This window comes from Mchenga conophoros, linkage group LG23 (assembly GCF_057382185.1).
Source record: "Mchenga conophoros isolate Kocher_MC1m ecotype Shallow Benthic linkage group LG23, M_conophoros_male_GT1.1, whole genome shotgun sequence".
NCBI lineage: Eukaryota > Metazoa > Chordata > Actinopteri > Cichliformes > Cichlidae > Mchenga > Mchenga conophoros.
In genome coordinates, this window is record NC_140547.1 from 22,311,652 (window position 1) to 22,324,062 (window position 12,411).

Below are 12,411 nucleotides of genomic sequence, written 5' to 3' on the forward strand. Positions count from 1 at the left end.
CACAACCAAATACCACCAGAAATAAAGGGGATTTAATTTCTTATCTAATTTCTAATTTCTCTAGTCAATGAATTTTGTCATGATTCAAATCTGGTCAGTTTTGTGAACCATGCAGTTTTTGTTTTATTCTCAGTTCTGTTTGTTCTGCTTGGTCTCTTATTTTCCTCTGGAGACAATTTTATGTATGGATGTTGCTATGGATTGCTTGTTTTCTTTGTTGTTATTCTTCTCATTCATGAAAAAATAGAAACAGACTTTCCAACTATGAAAAGGCATCACCCCAGTTGTGCTAACATCACCAGTCAGCCTTTTAACATGATTTACTCAGTGTGGTTTTTTGGCAAGAGGCGTGAATAAACAAAAATAATAGAAGGGAGAGATGCATACCAAATTCTCCTCTGTGTATTATTTACTTCTAATTTGTCAATAAATCTTACCAGCGGAGTTGATTAGTGTTCAGTGATGTACTCTGAACTCTTCACCACAACAGCAAACACAGATTTCAGAGGAGATGAACCAAATCCTACCTTTGTGCGTCAGCAGAGCATCATCCAAGAATTCGGCGGTGGGTCTAAAGTGCACCGAGATGTCAGCATCAGGGAAGTCGTCTACTTCAATGCCCATGTACTTAATGTTCATGCCGGCGTAAAACGACTCGTTGGTGTAGACTCCTGTACCGTGAGCTGTGTTCAGGATGTGTGTGATGCCTATTCGCTTCAGACGGGCCTTATTCACTGCAACAGACCTGGGGGGGGGGGGGGGGGATCTGTCTTACTGTGTGTAAAATGACCCATCCAAACGTTCAAGCAAACAGCTTTACTAAAAAGCCTCTGCAGAAAATGAAACCTGAGGAACATCACACTCTGGAGAAGAGCAGGGAAATAAACTTTGGAATCAGCCATCTATCACCCTGTTCTGGAGCTTTCAACCACATCACACAATATTCATCAGCTACCAAGGTTGTTTCAGTTAACACGGAACATTTATCTGAGCACTTTTTGGATTTTTAATAGACCAAAAAAAATGGTTGGATAAATTCACCAATAAAGACAGCTTGATTTACACAAAACCTCTGGAACAAGCTGTCAAGTAGACGAGTTAGGACTGTTTGTGCAGATTACTTGTTTATCGCAGACAGATCAGAAAATGGGATTTATAAAATCAATTAGAAGAGGAAAGTCTGTTTCAAGTGAATGATGAGGTGGAATTTGTCTCATATTTGGAAGGATTTCTCTAGCTATTCATTTCCAGCTATCCACTATAAGATTAAAGAAAGGAAATTATGAGAATTTTTATACATTTTTGAATCTTGTGCCATTTCGTCTGATGGGTACTTGCCATGAAAGCAAGAAAATTTGCAAAACCATTCAAAATCCATAAAAATGTAACAGAACTTTCTGTGAACCCTTACTGAAATCTGAAGTTGAACTGAAGTTCATCTTCTAGCACAGATTTGTCTTCTAAAATATCTGTGCCTATGGTCTGGAACTAAGAATAATCCTCTATGATGACTTGTGGAAAAATAATTTAAACAAAACGAGAATGCACCGACTCACTTTTCGGCAATGAAGATGTTGGGCCACACCTCATCCACGGGATTGATGGGAGCCTCTAGGCGGTCCTGCACCATGGCTCTCTGGATGTCCAGCACACAGGGTGTGTTGTAGGGGCTGCGGTCATCGATCATGTCCCTGACACGGTTGTAGAGATCTTCCACCATCAGCTGCTCAGCGGTTTCCAACATGGACTCTGGGATGGACTCAGACCGCACGCCTCGATGTGGCAACTCTGAGGAGGTAAGATAGTAATAAATATGATGGATTCTTGATTGATTTCGTTGTATTATATTAAGAAATTAATGTAAGAAGTCTGTGTGACACAGAAGACAGGATGAGGAGGTTGCGAGATGAACATCTTCAGGTATGCTACAGAACAAATCCAAGTATTTAGGATCAAAGATTTTGAGTGTAAAATTACTCCAACTGTTATGTTTGGTAATTTGTTTTGCATCTTCCTTGATTGTCTCTGTTGCTACTTCCGACCTTATTTTGGTAATTTGCCTTTGGTTGTTTTATTTCCTGCAGTTTAGTTCTCTTTACTTTCTTTTATATTTCTGCTCTGCTGCATGTGATTTCTCTGATGGTTTCTTGTACTACGTTTTTCCCCCATGCCCCTGTTGGCTGCTCTTATTTCTTAGATTCATGTTTAGTTTGGAGTATTTGAACCTTCCTGGAATTTATCCTTTTATGGTTTATTGTGAAGATGAATCAGCTTAGGATTAAGAAGCTTTTGTTCAGAGCTCCTGCGTTTAGCCCCACTCCCCTGTGAAATCATAACAGCTATGCCACTCCTAAAGGACATACAGGGGTTTAATGTGTGCGCAGCTTCAAAAGAAGCATGCCATTAATGCAGAAACAGGTCACTGCAGCTGTCCTCATCAGCGGTCATCTTCCTCCCTGCAGATGAAACCCGTTTTGATCATTAGGCTGCCTTTAATGCAGTCCAACTTAAGAGGAGAAATTTGATGAAGCCACGAATCTGTCATGCATCACATTAAGCTAATTTCCTCATTCCAGTGGATGGCATCTCCATGTAACAAGATGAAGGAGCAAAACGTGGATTGGCTGTGATTGAAGACTGTTGAGCCACATTAGTCTTCATTGCTTGACACACTGCATATGAATGAGGAGTGAAGAGAGACAGAGTCTGACCCCTGCGCAGTGCTCATCTGCCCTTGGATGACTTTTAAAAGTTCAGTACGGCTGGACAAAGAACAGAGAAATTCATCTGATTGTGGTTTATTATTAATCAGTTAGAATCCCCCCAGAGCTTTGCAAATACAAATCAAATTTCAGATTAAGGCTGGTGAGGAATCATGATATAAAAGCTGATTTTATTTTATTTCTTTATTTAGCCTGTAAACAGGCATCTGATGTCTGCTCTGTACTTTTCATCAATAGTTTATGATATATTTATATTTTTTGCCATTTTTGTTTATTTGTTATTAAGTGAAGGAAGCTTCTGTGTGAATTCACTTCAATTCAATTCAATTTTATTTATATAGCGCCAAAGCACAACAAAAGTCGCCTCAAGGCGCTAGATAGAGAGAAAAACCCAACAATCATATGACCCCCTATGAGCAAGCACTTTGGCACTTTGGGAAGGAAAAACTCCCTTTTAACAGGAAGAAACCTCCGGCAGAACCAGGCTCAGGGAGGGGCGGCCATCTGTTGCGGTTGGGGTGAGAGAAGGAAGACAGGATAAAAGTTTTCGTAGATGTGTGTGTGTCATACAATAGTCAAGGGTGAAAATGAAGTTTAGTTTCCAGATTTTTTTCTTGCTGTGTCTCAATATGCCAGCAGGTGGCAGTACGTTAGTCGAGTCGTCTGTGTTGCTGCTCCGTCCACGCGTAATCATGTCAGGAAAAGTCGGGAGAAAGCACCAGAGTCCAATTTGGGATTACTTTGAATATGACTGTGTTTTGGATAAAGCAAGTGTCTTGTAGTGGAAAGAGACAAATTATGAGGGACATTTCTAAAGGGGAAAAAATCCCACAAACCTTAAAGTGCACTTGAAAAGCTCACACAAGAAGGCTAACCTAGCTTACCTTGAGAAGGTAAGGGAGCGCACTCAAACCTCATCCCCAGAAAACAGAAGCTAACCCCAGGCAGGGCAGCGTGATGCATCCCGAGACAACAGGACGGGGATATCTACATAACTGTGTGAGTCAATTGCCTTCAAAAGGTTTATCAATTCACTTGAACCAAAATTACGAACACCCGGTGCTGCAAGAGTTAATAGTCTCATTGGGGCCAAGATATAAATTTTATATTTGCCTGGTATCAATGGTTGTTCATCTGCCCTAATTTATTTATTTATTTATTTAAAGAACCCATTGGTGGGAATGTGAGTTATCTGTCTCTGCGTGTTAGCCCTGCGACAGACAGGCGACCTGTCCAGGGTGCAGGGTATGGTAGCTGGAATAGCAACATACCCAAGGATAAGCAGAAGAGAATGACTGATATGATGAAACTGGGATTTTGTTACACTTAATTATTGCAAACACAACTAAAACTATAACTGAAACTAATCAAAACTAAACTGAAACTAAGGATTTTCAAAAAAATAAAAACTAAACTAAACTAGCAAACAATTGGTAAAAACTAATTAAAACTGATATAAAATTGAAAATCTGAAGTCAAAACTAAATAAAAATAAAAACTAATGAAAATTGCAAAACTATTAAAACCCTGATACAAACAGCATGTTCTAATCGCTCTAATAGGATATTATGGTCGACAGTATCAAATGTTGCACTAAGGTCTAGCAGGACAAGCACAGAGATGAGTCCACTGTCAGAGGCCATAAGAAGATCATTTGTAACTAAAGCTGTTTCTGTGCTGTGCTGAGCTCTGAAACCTGACTGAAACTCTTCAAATAAACCATTCCTCTGCAGATGATCATTATTCTGCTGCGGATTACATTTTGGATTAAGTCTGATTATCCTGTTGGTCTTCTCTTTTTAAAAATAAATATCTGCACATCTGGATTCATTGGCCAGGTGTTTTACTCGTTCCAAGTGCATATAAAATCCACCCAGAAGCTCTGATATTTCTCTACTTGAGGGCTTTGTTAGGCCTGTTTACTTTATAAGTAAGTCTGATCTGGAGATCAGACTTACACATCATGCTGAAGCAAGGCAGCAGAAGTTTTCTAAGAAAATGTGATTAACAGCAGCTTGTTTAGAATCTCAATAAAATATGTAAAGGGCAGCTTGAGCCTCTTTCCTGTGTCGTCTCACCCTCGTTGATGATCTTCTTGGCAGCGATGGCTGATGAGAGGTGGATGGGCTCCATGAAGATGCTCTCAGCGTCAGACCCAGAGATCATGGAAAACCTGGACTCTGAGGTCATGGAGAAACTGGGAGGCACAGACAGAGAGGTTATTATTCATGAGCGCTGCGTGACTGAAAATAAGAGCCTAATGCGTCAGCTTGCACTGAAATGTTGATTGTGTTAAATGTAGTTAATGCATGAGTTTATAAAATGAGGCTGAGGCACCCTTCTGACTTTTGAATTCTTTGATGTCATTTCTGAATGAGAAAAGGTTCACTTGGTTTAATTAATCTAAATGGCTTTATAAAGTGTTCTCAGTCTGATCAAGAGCTCCTCCATCAACTACAGTGAGGTTGATTTAGACATTGTAGAAGTACTTCTTGAAGAATGCAACTTTTGTATTTTAAGGTTATGCTGAACTAAATAACTAAATGTATTTTCTGGAATCTAAAGAATGTGATAGAAATATGTTAGCTGAGACAAGAAAAGAGCTCCAGTTCACCCATCAAGGTTGCAGAACAGTGACACAATCTTCAACATCTATTATTCACAGCCATGATCAGAAGCTCACATGGACTTATGAATGTGGTGGTGATTTTGATATTTTAATTGTTTATTTTAACAATTGTACAGCATACATATTTATGACTTTAAAACTCGGGTGCAGAAGTTTGAATTTATTTATTATTTATTTATTTCTGTAATCCACATAGTCAAAAGTATATAAACAGACTGAAATATAAACAGACATTTACATCTTTTAATGTAGAGCTAAAGATTCTGCATTGTCTTTTTACTTTACAAGGCCAAGGCCCATTAACCTCATTGATTAGCCTCTGCTGCTGGGTTTATCTTTGCCAGCATGAAATTTTTAAGATTGGGCTTAAAACTTTCCATTTTGACAAAGCTTATAAATGTAGTTAGGGCTGAAGACTGGTCGAACATACAGTGAGAATTATGGCAGAGGCTTTTTACCCTGTGTGGATAAGAGAAAATCCAAAATAAACTGAAACTAGTCCACCCAGTTTTTGTTTTTGAATTCTTGCACATTTCATTTACACCAAAATGTAGAAAAACTAAAAAAGGATATAAGCGTTGTGTAATTCCATTACAGTCCCATAAGAGCTAAGCAGGAGCTTGGAAACCAGACCTCTAGAGGAATGTGAGACACTTCAAAGAGGTGCTTTATTTTAACTGCAGGTGGATTGAGCTAAAGTGATGAACAAGGAGTTGGAGGCGACGTATACAGAGGACCTTCCTGCTGCAAATGTCAGAAGTACATTTACTTTAAAATACAATCAAAAGAAAAAACTGAAATCAGACATGAAAATTTGGTTTGACTTTCACAAGTTTTAAATCTACTGCAGCATTCATGAGAGATGTTCTATGTAGCACCACCTTCCGTGTAAAAACTGTAGTTTACAACTGATTTTACACCCTCACACTGGGGGTATAACAGCTATCCAAACCACAGTTATTCACTGAAACCACAGCAGCGTTCATACTTTGTTTTTTCTTTACAGAGGATGAAAAAACACAAGTTTCATCACTTATGAACAAAAATAAACTCTACTATTCTGATTTATTTCTAATTTGCTTTTCAGTTTAATCGGGGCTCCACATATCACAGCACAAAAAGGTGGAATTAAAATACAGTACTGCCAAATCTTCATTTCACTTTGTGGTCTCAGTTTTATAGTATTTTTTTTAGCGGGATTCAATGTGAAACAGAAGGTTTTTCACATCAAAGTGGGCTTAACGTCCTTAATTTTCATGCACAAATTACATTAAATAATTTAAGGCACACATATTTTATTGTATATGTAACTTCTTCAATTTAAGCCATTAACCATGGCTCCAAGCTGTTTGTACGAGAAGGAAACACGCATTAAAAAGAGATTTGTAAAACAGGAAACAAGCTAAATATGGCATACATATTTATAGCTCTTATTTTTTCATGTGTAATGAATTACTTAAGACATCTTTGGACCATGGTGAGAATCTCCCGTTCCACCACATCTCAAAAGTGCTCTGTTGGATCGAGATCTGAATGTCATGGCAGAAATCAGTGTCATCAGACCAGGCAACATTTTTCCAGTCCTCTGTGGTTCACAGTGTGGTCTCCTGCTGCTGTAGTCGATCTGCTTCAAGGTTCGACATGTTGTGCATTCAGAAATTCTCCTCCACATATCTTGGTGGTAACAAGTGGTTATCTAAGTTATGGTTGCTTTCCTATCAGCTCAAAGCAGTTTGATCATTCTCTTCGGACTTCTGACATCAACAAGGCATTTTTGCTCTGTCTGAAAAACCCCTGAGATAGTTATGTAGAAAAATCCCAGTAAATCAGCAGTGCTATTTTCAAAATCACTTAATTCCTCTCCTCCCTCATGCTCATTCTGATGCTCAGTTTGAAGTTCAGCATGTCGTCTTGAGCGTGGCTGCACGGAGTTACACTTGTGGGGTTGGCTGATCAGATATTTGTGTTAATAAGCAAATCTGCAGGTCACATTAGACAGCCGCTCCTCTCTGAGGAGAAAAGGGAATTTTTCCTTCCCACAGTCCAATGATTGCTAGGGGTTCATATGATTGTTGGGGTTTTCTCTCTATGTATTATTGTAGTTCACCTTACAGCGACTTGAAGCAACTGTTGTTGTGATTTGGTGCTGTATAAATATAATGGAATGGAATTGAATTAAACAGGTGTACCTAATAACGTGTCAAAGAAGTGTAAATGCATTTAAATGGGGTAAAGCGAACATTTTACTGGGAAACTACACAGTAATAGTTTTGCAGTGATACAAAACCTGTGAAAATGGAAGATTTGATTTAAATTTTGAACACTGAAGCAGGAATTGTGCAGTGTTTTCATGTTTGACAGAATCTGTTAATTTCCCAGTCAGTAAACCTGAGTCTGGTGTTCTGTGTTTAAAACTTGGCTCTTACTTTGGGGAGGGACAGCGAAGGTAATGAGATTGGATTCCACGGACGCTCTTCTCCTCCTCTTCTTCCTTTCCATCAGGCACCATCTGAGCACCTCGCTCTCCATGTTCATTGGCCGACGCCATGGCAACCAATATGCCTCCTTCCCTTGCCTCTGATGAACCTGGATCCCTACTGACAGAAGAAAATAAATAATTGTGCTGTTTTTCTCTTTAGAGACATCAACAAAATAAAAGCATACTTCATCCTCACTGACTCTCAACTTTTTTCCTGTAACTTGTGCGATGTTTTCACTATTTTATAGATCAATTTAAATAAATGAATAACACGTACATGAGTACTCTCTAAAACGTCTTGACAAAAGTGTGACACCAGACATTTAATATGATGCTAAGTCTATATTTTTGTCAACAGTTCAGCATTGTCATCTGAGTTAATGCCAAAGTTTAATGGAAAAAAAACAAACAAAACAGAAACATGATTTTTTTAAAAGATCAAAATTTGTAACTTATTTTCTTAATAAATTTCAACTTTAATTAACATTAAACTAGACTATATTTGGTCAAAATTAAGCTAAATTATTATAAAGATATTGTTCTATCACAATAATTTGATTGCACGTAAAATATCACAAAAAGGACAAAAAATTTTTTTGCACTGTACTAAAGTGACTGTACTAATGAAGTTGCATGAATTTGTGAGCAGTATTTCACTGTTTAATAATCTTTAACTTAAGTTTATTGATGGACAAAACAACAGCACAAAGAAAAGGACACTGAAAATAAATATTTCCTCAATCATGCACTATAAAAAATATGACCTGTCATGTCTATTTTAATTAAACCGTATCGCAGATTTAAACTACAGAAGTAGACCCACAGTCCTTTAGGAACAGACACATTTTAATTCCAGGTCTACAAAAAACAAACACACACAAAAAAACCCAGAACATGAAATGCAGAAAGCCGTGTTAGTTCCAGTTCTCGAATAGTTGATGGACATATGCATATTTGGTGCTGCTGTCCCTCATTCTCACTGCTTGCGTGTCTGGATGCGGTTGAATTTGGGAGCACCAGTTTACAGGAGTCTTCAGGCCTGGCAGGTGTGCCCTGCAAGGTGGCTGGCCACACCTGAGGAAATGACCACACACACACCTGCAGCTGATCAAGGCTCGTCGGAGGAGCTACTTAGGAGTGTGGCGGAGCTCTCTCCGACGCTGGATTGTTGTGTGACTACCCATCAGTGTTTTCAACATATTAGTGAGTGTAAGCCAGCCACAGTTTGAACGTGTCTAAAGTCTGCCTCTGTTATTTCTCACGGGGAACGTGGAAACGAGAGGGCAGCAAGCACGGGGTGCGTGGACACTTGGAAGTGAGGACACAGAGCACAGACACTGGGAGGAAGACACGGCACGGGAGTCTGGGGTGCACAGGGATTTATTTTTGTGTGATTATTTACTTCACTGTAAATAAATGTATTGATTTCATTGAAGAGTCCTGCATTTGTGGTCCCATTTTTCCCCGTTCCCACAGTTTGCCAGTGCTAACCATGACAGTTTTGATGTGTTAACTAATTATAGAGAAAAGTAAAAAATCACAGTGGTCATTATGTGTTCAGACACACTCCTCTCCCCTACATTAGCTACATGAAGTTATATCTACAAATCGGTATCTGTGCAGTTATTGGCAGTATTGACAATATTGGATCAACATCAAAATATACAGCATTGCACAGTACTAGTCTACATGATACTTGGTTTTAATACTTGCATAAACACTGACTGGCTCTAAGTGGAATTGATGGTGTTAAACAGAAAAGGAAAACTCAGATTTCTAATTGCCCTGCTCTCATTAAGCTCAACATATGTAGCTTGAGTTTATGTCAGTGACAGTGATTAATAATCAGCCTGAGGGGAGGTCAGATTAAGATTTAAGAAGTCTGATTCTTTCTTCTTGTTTTTCTCTCAGCTGTGATTACAGCTGAAATAAGTCAAAACACCAAATATTCTTTCAGTTATATTGATCGACAGTCAGTAAGGGTCAACAACAGGCAGCCATGACTAAGATACTAAGCAATCAGACAGAGCCTCATGTTGCTATAAGTGTGTGTGTGTGTGTGTGTGTGTGTGTGTGTGTGTGTGTGTGTGTGAGCTGAGGCCTTCCAGCAAGTCTATTTTTAAGGCGGTGACAGCTGCCTCAGCCTGCAGGCCTCACAGCAGTGCTGAGACCTAACAGCTCTGAGCCTTAAACAGCAGCAGAGGAAGAGCTGCTCTCAGATCAGATCAGATGTGTGAAAATTCAGAAATAATAAACAGGACTTCAGCTGCATAGAAAACATCTCCTACCTGTGTCAGTGTGTGTGTCTGAGAGTGAGTGTGTTTTCCTACCTCTGTCTGAAAGGTGCTCCTCTGAAGCCGACTCCGAGCGCTCTGACACAGACTCCTAAAGTTAGACCCTCTCACCTCCCCCCACCCTGGACCGCCTGGCCAGTGGAGGCCTTGACACCTGACACCAGAGCTGTGGAGTAACTGAGTACTCTTACTCGAGTACAGTTCAGTTAACCTTTACTTAAACAGGCCTCATTAAAAGACACAACCAAACCGAGATGGAGAGACACACACTGATAAAAATGCTAATTAAATGCAAATTAAGGAAATGTTTATTGAATAACATGCATTGCAGGAGGATTCAGCTTTCTCTAATTTCACTGAGATTTACATCCACAACATGATTATGTCTCCTTCCCTCCTACTACGTTTCCTCCCTTGTCTTTTTTCACATACTTCTTCTTTCTTCCTTGATTCCTTTGGTTTCTTTTCTCAGTCCTTTTCTCTCCTCTTCTTTTCCACCTTTGTTTCTTTACTTCCTGTTCATTTCCTCCTACCTTTTAAACGGATCTGCCTCCCACTGCCTTTCTTCCTGCATTTCCTTCCTTTTCTTTAGTTTATTCCCTACCAACAAAAATTTGGTTGGGGTATTGTCGTGGTAATTTCATCTATCTCGGTCTATTACTTCTGCATTACATTTAAAATTTGGTGTTCTTAATACCTAGCAATGTTGATTCTTGTAAAATAAGGAGATAAGGTCAGCAAGCCCACTTTCATATTAAATCCTTCTTAAAAACACATTTTTTATAGGTGAATTGTATGAGAGTTACTTCTATCTATCTACCTTTTCTGTGAAAAGATAGGTTACATCTGATAAGCGTATGTCTTATATGTAACAAAGTTACATTGTTGCATTAGAAAACTTTATCGCATTTATGTTGTAGATACATTGTACAGTACATTGTATTCATTTTCTTTAAAGTTACAATGTTGTTACATCATCAGCAATGCTGCAAGCTTATCAAATAATGACCAAAAACATCATGAAATGTGTTTGGAGGTCAGTTTCTTTTTAATTTATTCATGATGTTTTTTTTCTTCAGAGCTTTCCTTTTATTGAGTCCTTTTCTTTCTCTCCTTTACACTTTTGTAAAGTTTCTTTCTTTGCCCTTTCTCTCTACTCCTCTGTTGCCCTCCCCTTTTCTTCACTTAGTGTTTTTTCCTGTATTCTGGTTTCAGACAGCAGGTAAACTCTCTGCATTATAGTCACTCGGCATAATAACACGTTGACTTTGAAACACAGGAAACAAAGCTTCTAAAAGAAAGGAAAAGTAAGAAATAAAAACTCCACACTGATGTATCACTGGACTTCAGCAAACAACTGATAAGTGCCTTCCTGTCCTTTCAGTGCACAGAACTATTTTTATTTTTGCTTTTGTAACACGACCTCCCGTAGAAAGCTGATTTTCTCAGTCAATGGTAGGAACTACAGTCTCCCAACTGTGTTTGTGTGTGTCTGTGTTTATCTGCAGTCAGATGACAATCATCTGGACTATTTATAGTCTGAGAATGCAGCTAATTTAAGTCACACACACTCACACACACACTGATATTATGAGCTCATTATTTAAAGGCTCACAAAATGAATTCCAATTACTGGATGTTTCAGCAGATCAAACTGAATTTAAACTCCTCTTTTCCCATGAGAGTCTATTTCCACTTCACGTGATGTGTTTCAACTTAGTCTCATTAGATTAATAAGATACACGAGTCTTCCTGCATGCATGTAGAGCTAATTATGGAAAGACTTTATTTACTGTAACTGCTGAATAAAAAGCAGGAAAAGCTCTTGGATAAAATATTATAATAATCACAATTTCAGAGTCTGCCTGTGGTGATTTCTAATCCAGCTGTTTTAAGCAGGAACATTGACATTAATACGATGATATTTTTCTGCTTCTGCAGATCAACTCTTTATCATTTGCTACAAAATTAATAATTTTGCAGACATTGATCTTCACACCACACCGTCCAGTCCATTACAGGGGTGACATACACACAGACAGAAAACCTACGGCCAGTTCAGGGCCTGTGTCCTTAAAATCAGTCTTGAAGGAAACCCTAAATGAAGCTATAGGATAGAGGAGGATTGGCAGAGGAGCTGTGACTGAGAACACATACAGTGGGGCAAAAAAGTATTTAGTCAGCCACCGATTGTGCAAGTTCCCCCACTTAAAATGATGACAGAGGTCAGTAATTTGCACCAGAGGTACACTTCAACTGTGAGAGACAGAATGTGAAAAAAAAATC

General features: G+C 38.7%; 1 protein-coding gene across 2 annotated transcripts in view; it reads right to left on the reverse strand.

The window, feature by feature from the left end:
• The window catches only part of styxl2 (serine/threonine/tyrosine interacting like 2), a 28,009-nt gene extending 17,794 nt beyond the window's left edge, over positions 1 to 10,215 (reverse strand). The window contains exons 1-5 of one of the 2 annotated variants that reach the window (XM_085265382.1): positions 10,162 to 10,215; positions 7,779 to 7,949; positions 4,802 to 4,920; positions 1,557 to 1,788; positions 528 to 745 (exon numbers count right to left, since the gene is read on the reverse strand). In XM_085265382.1, coding sequence (XP_085121508.1) covers positions 528 to 745; positions 1,557 to 1,788; positions 4,802 to 4,920; positions 7,779 to 7,900 — 691 coding nt within the window. In that variant the 5' untranslated portion in view covers positions 7,901 to 7,949; positions 10,162 to 10,215. The remainder of the gene's footprint in view (positions 1 to 527; positions 746 to 1,556; positions 1,789 to 4,801; positions 4,921 to 7,778; positions 7,950 to 10,161) is intronic. The other variant, XM_085265384.1, reaches the window with a different exon arrangement.
• Positions 10,216 to 12,411: the final 2,196 nt, after the last annotated feature.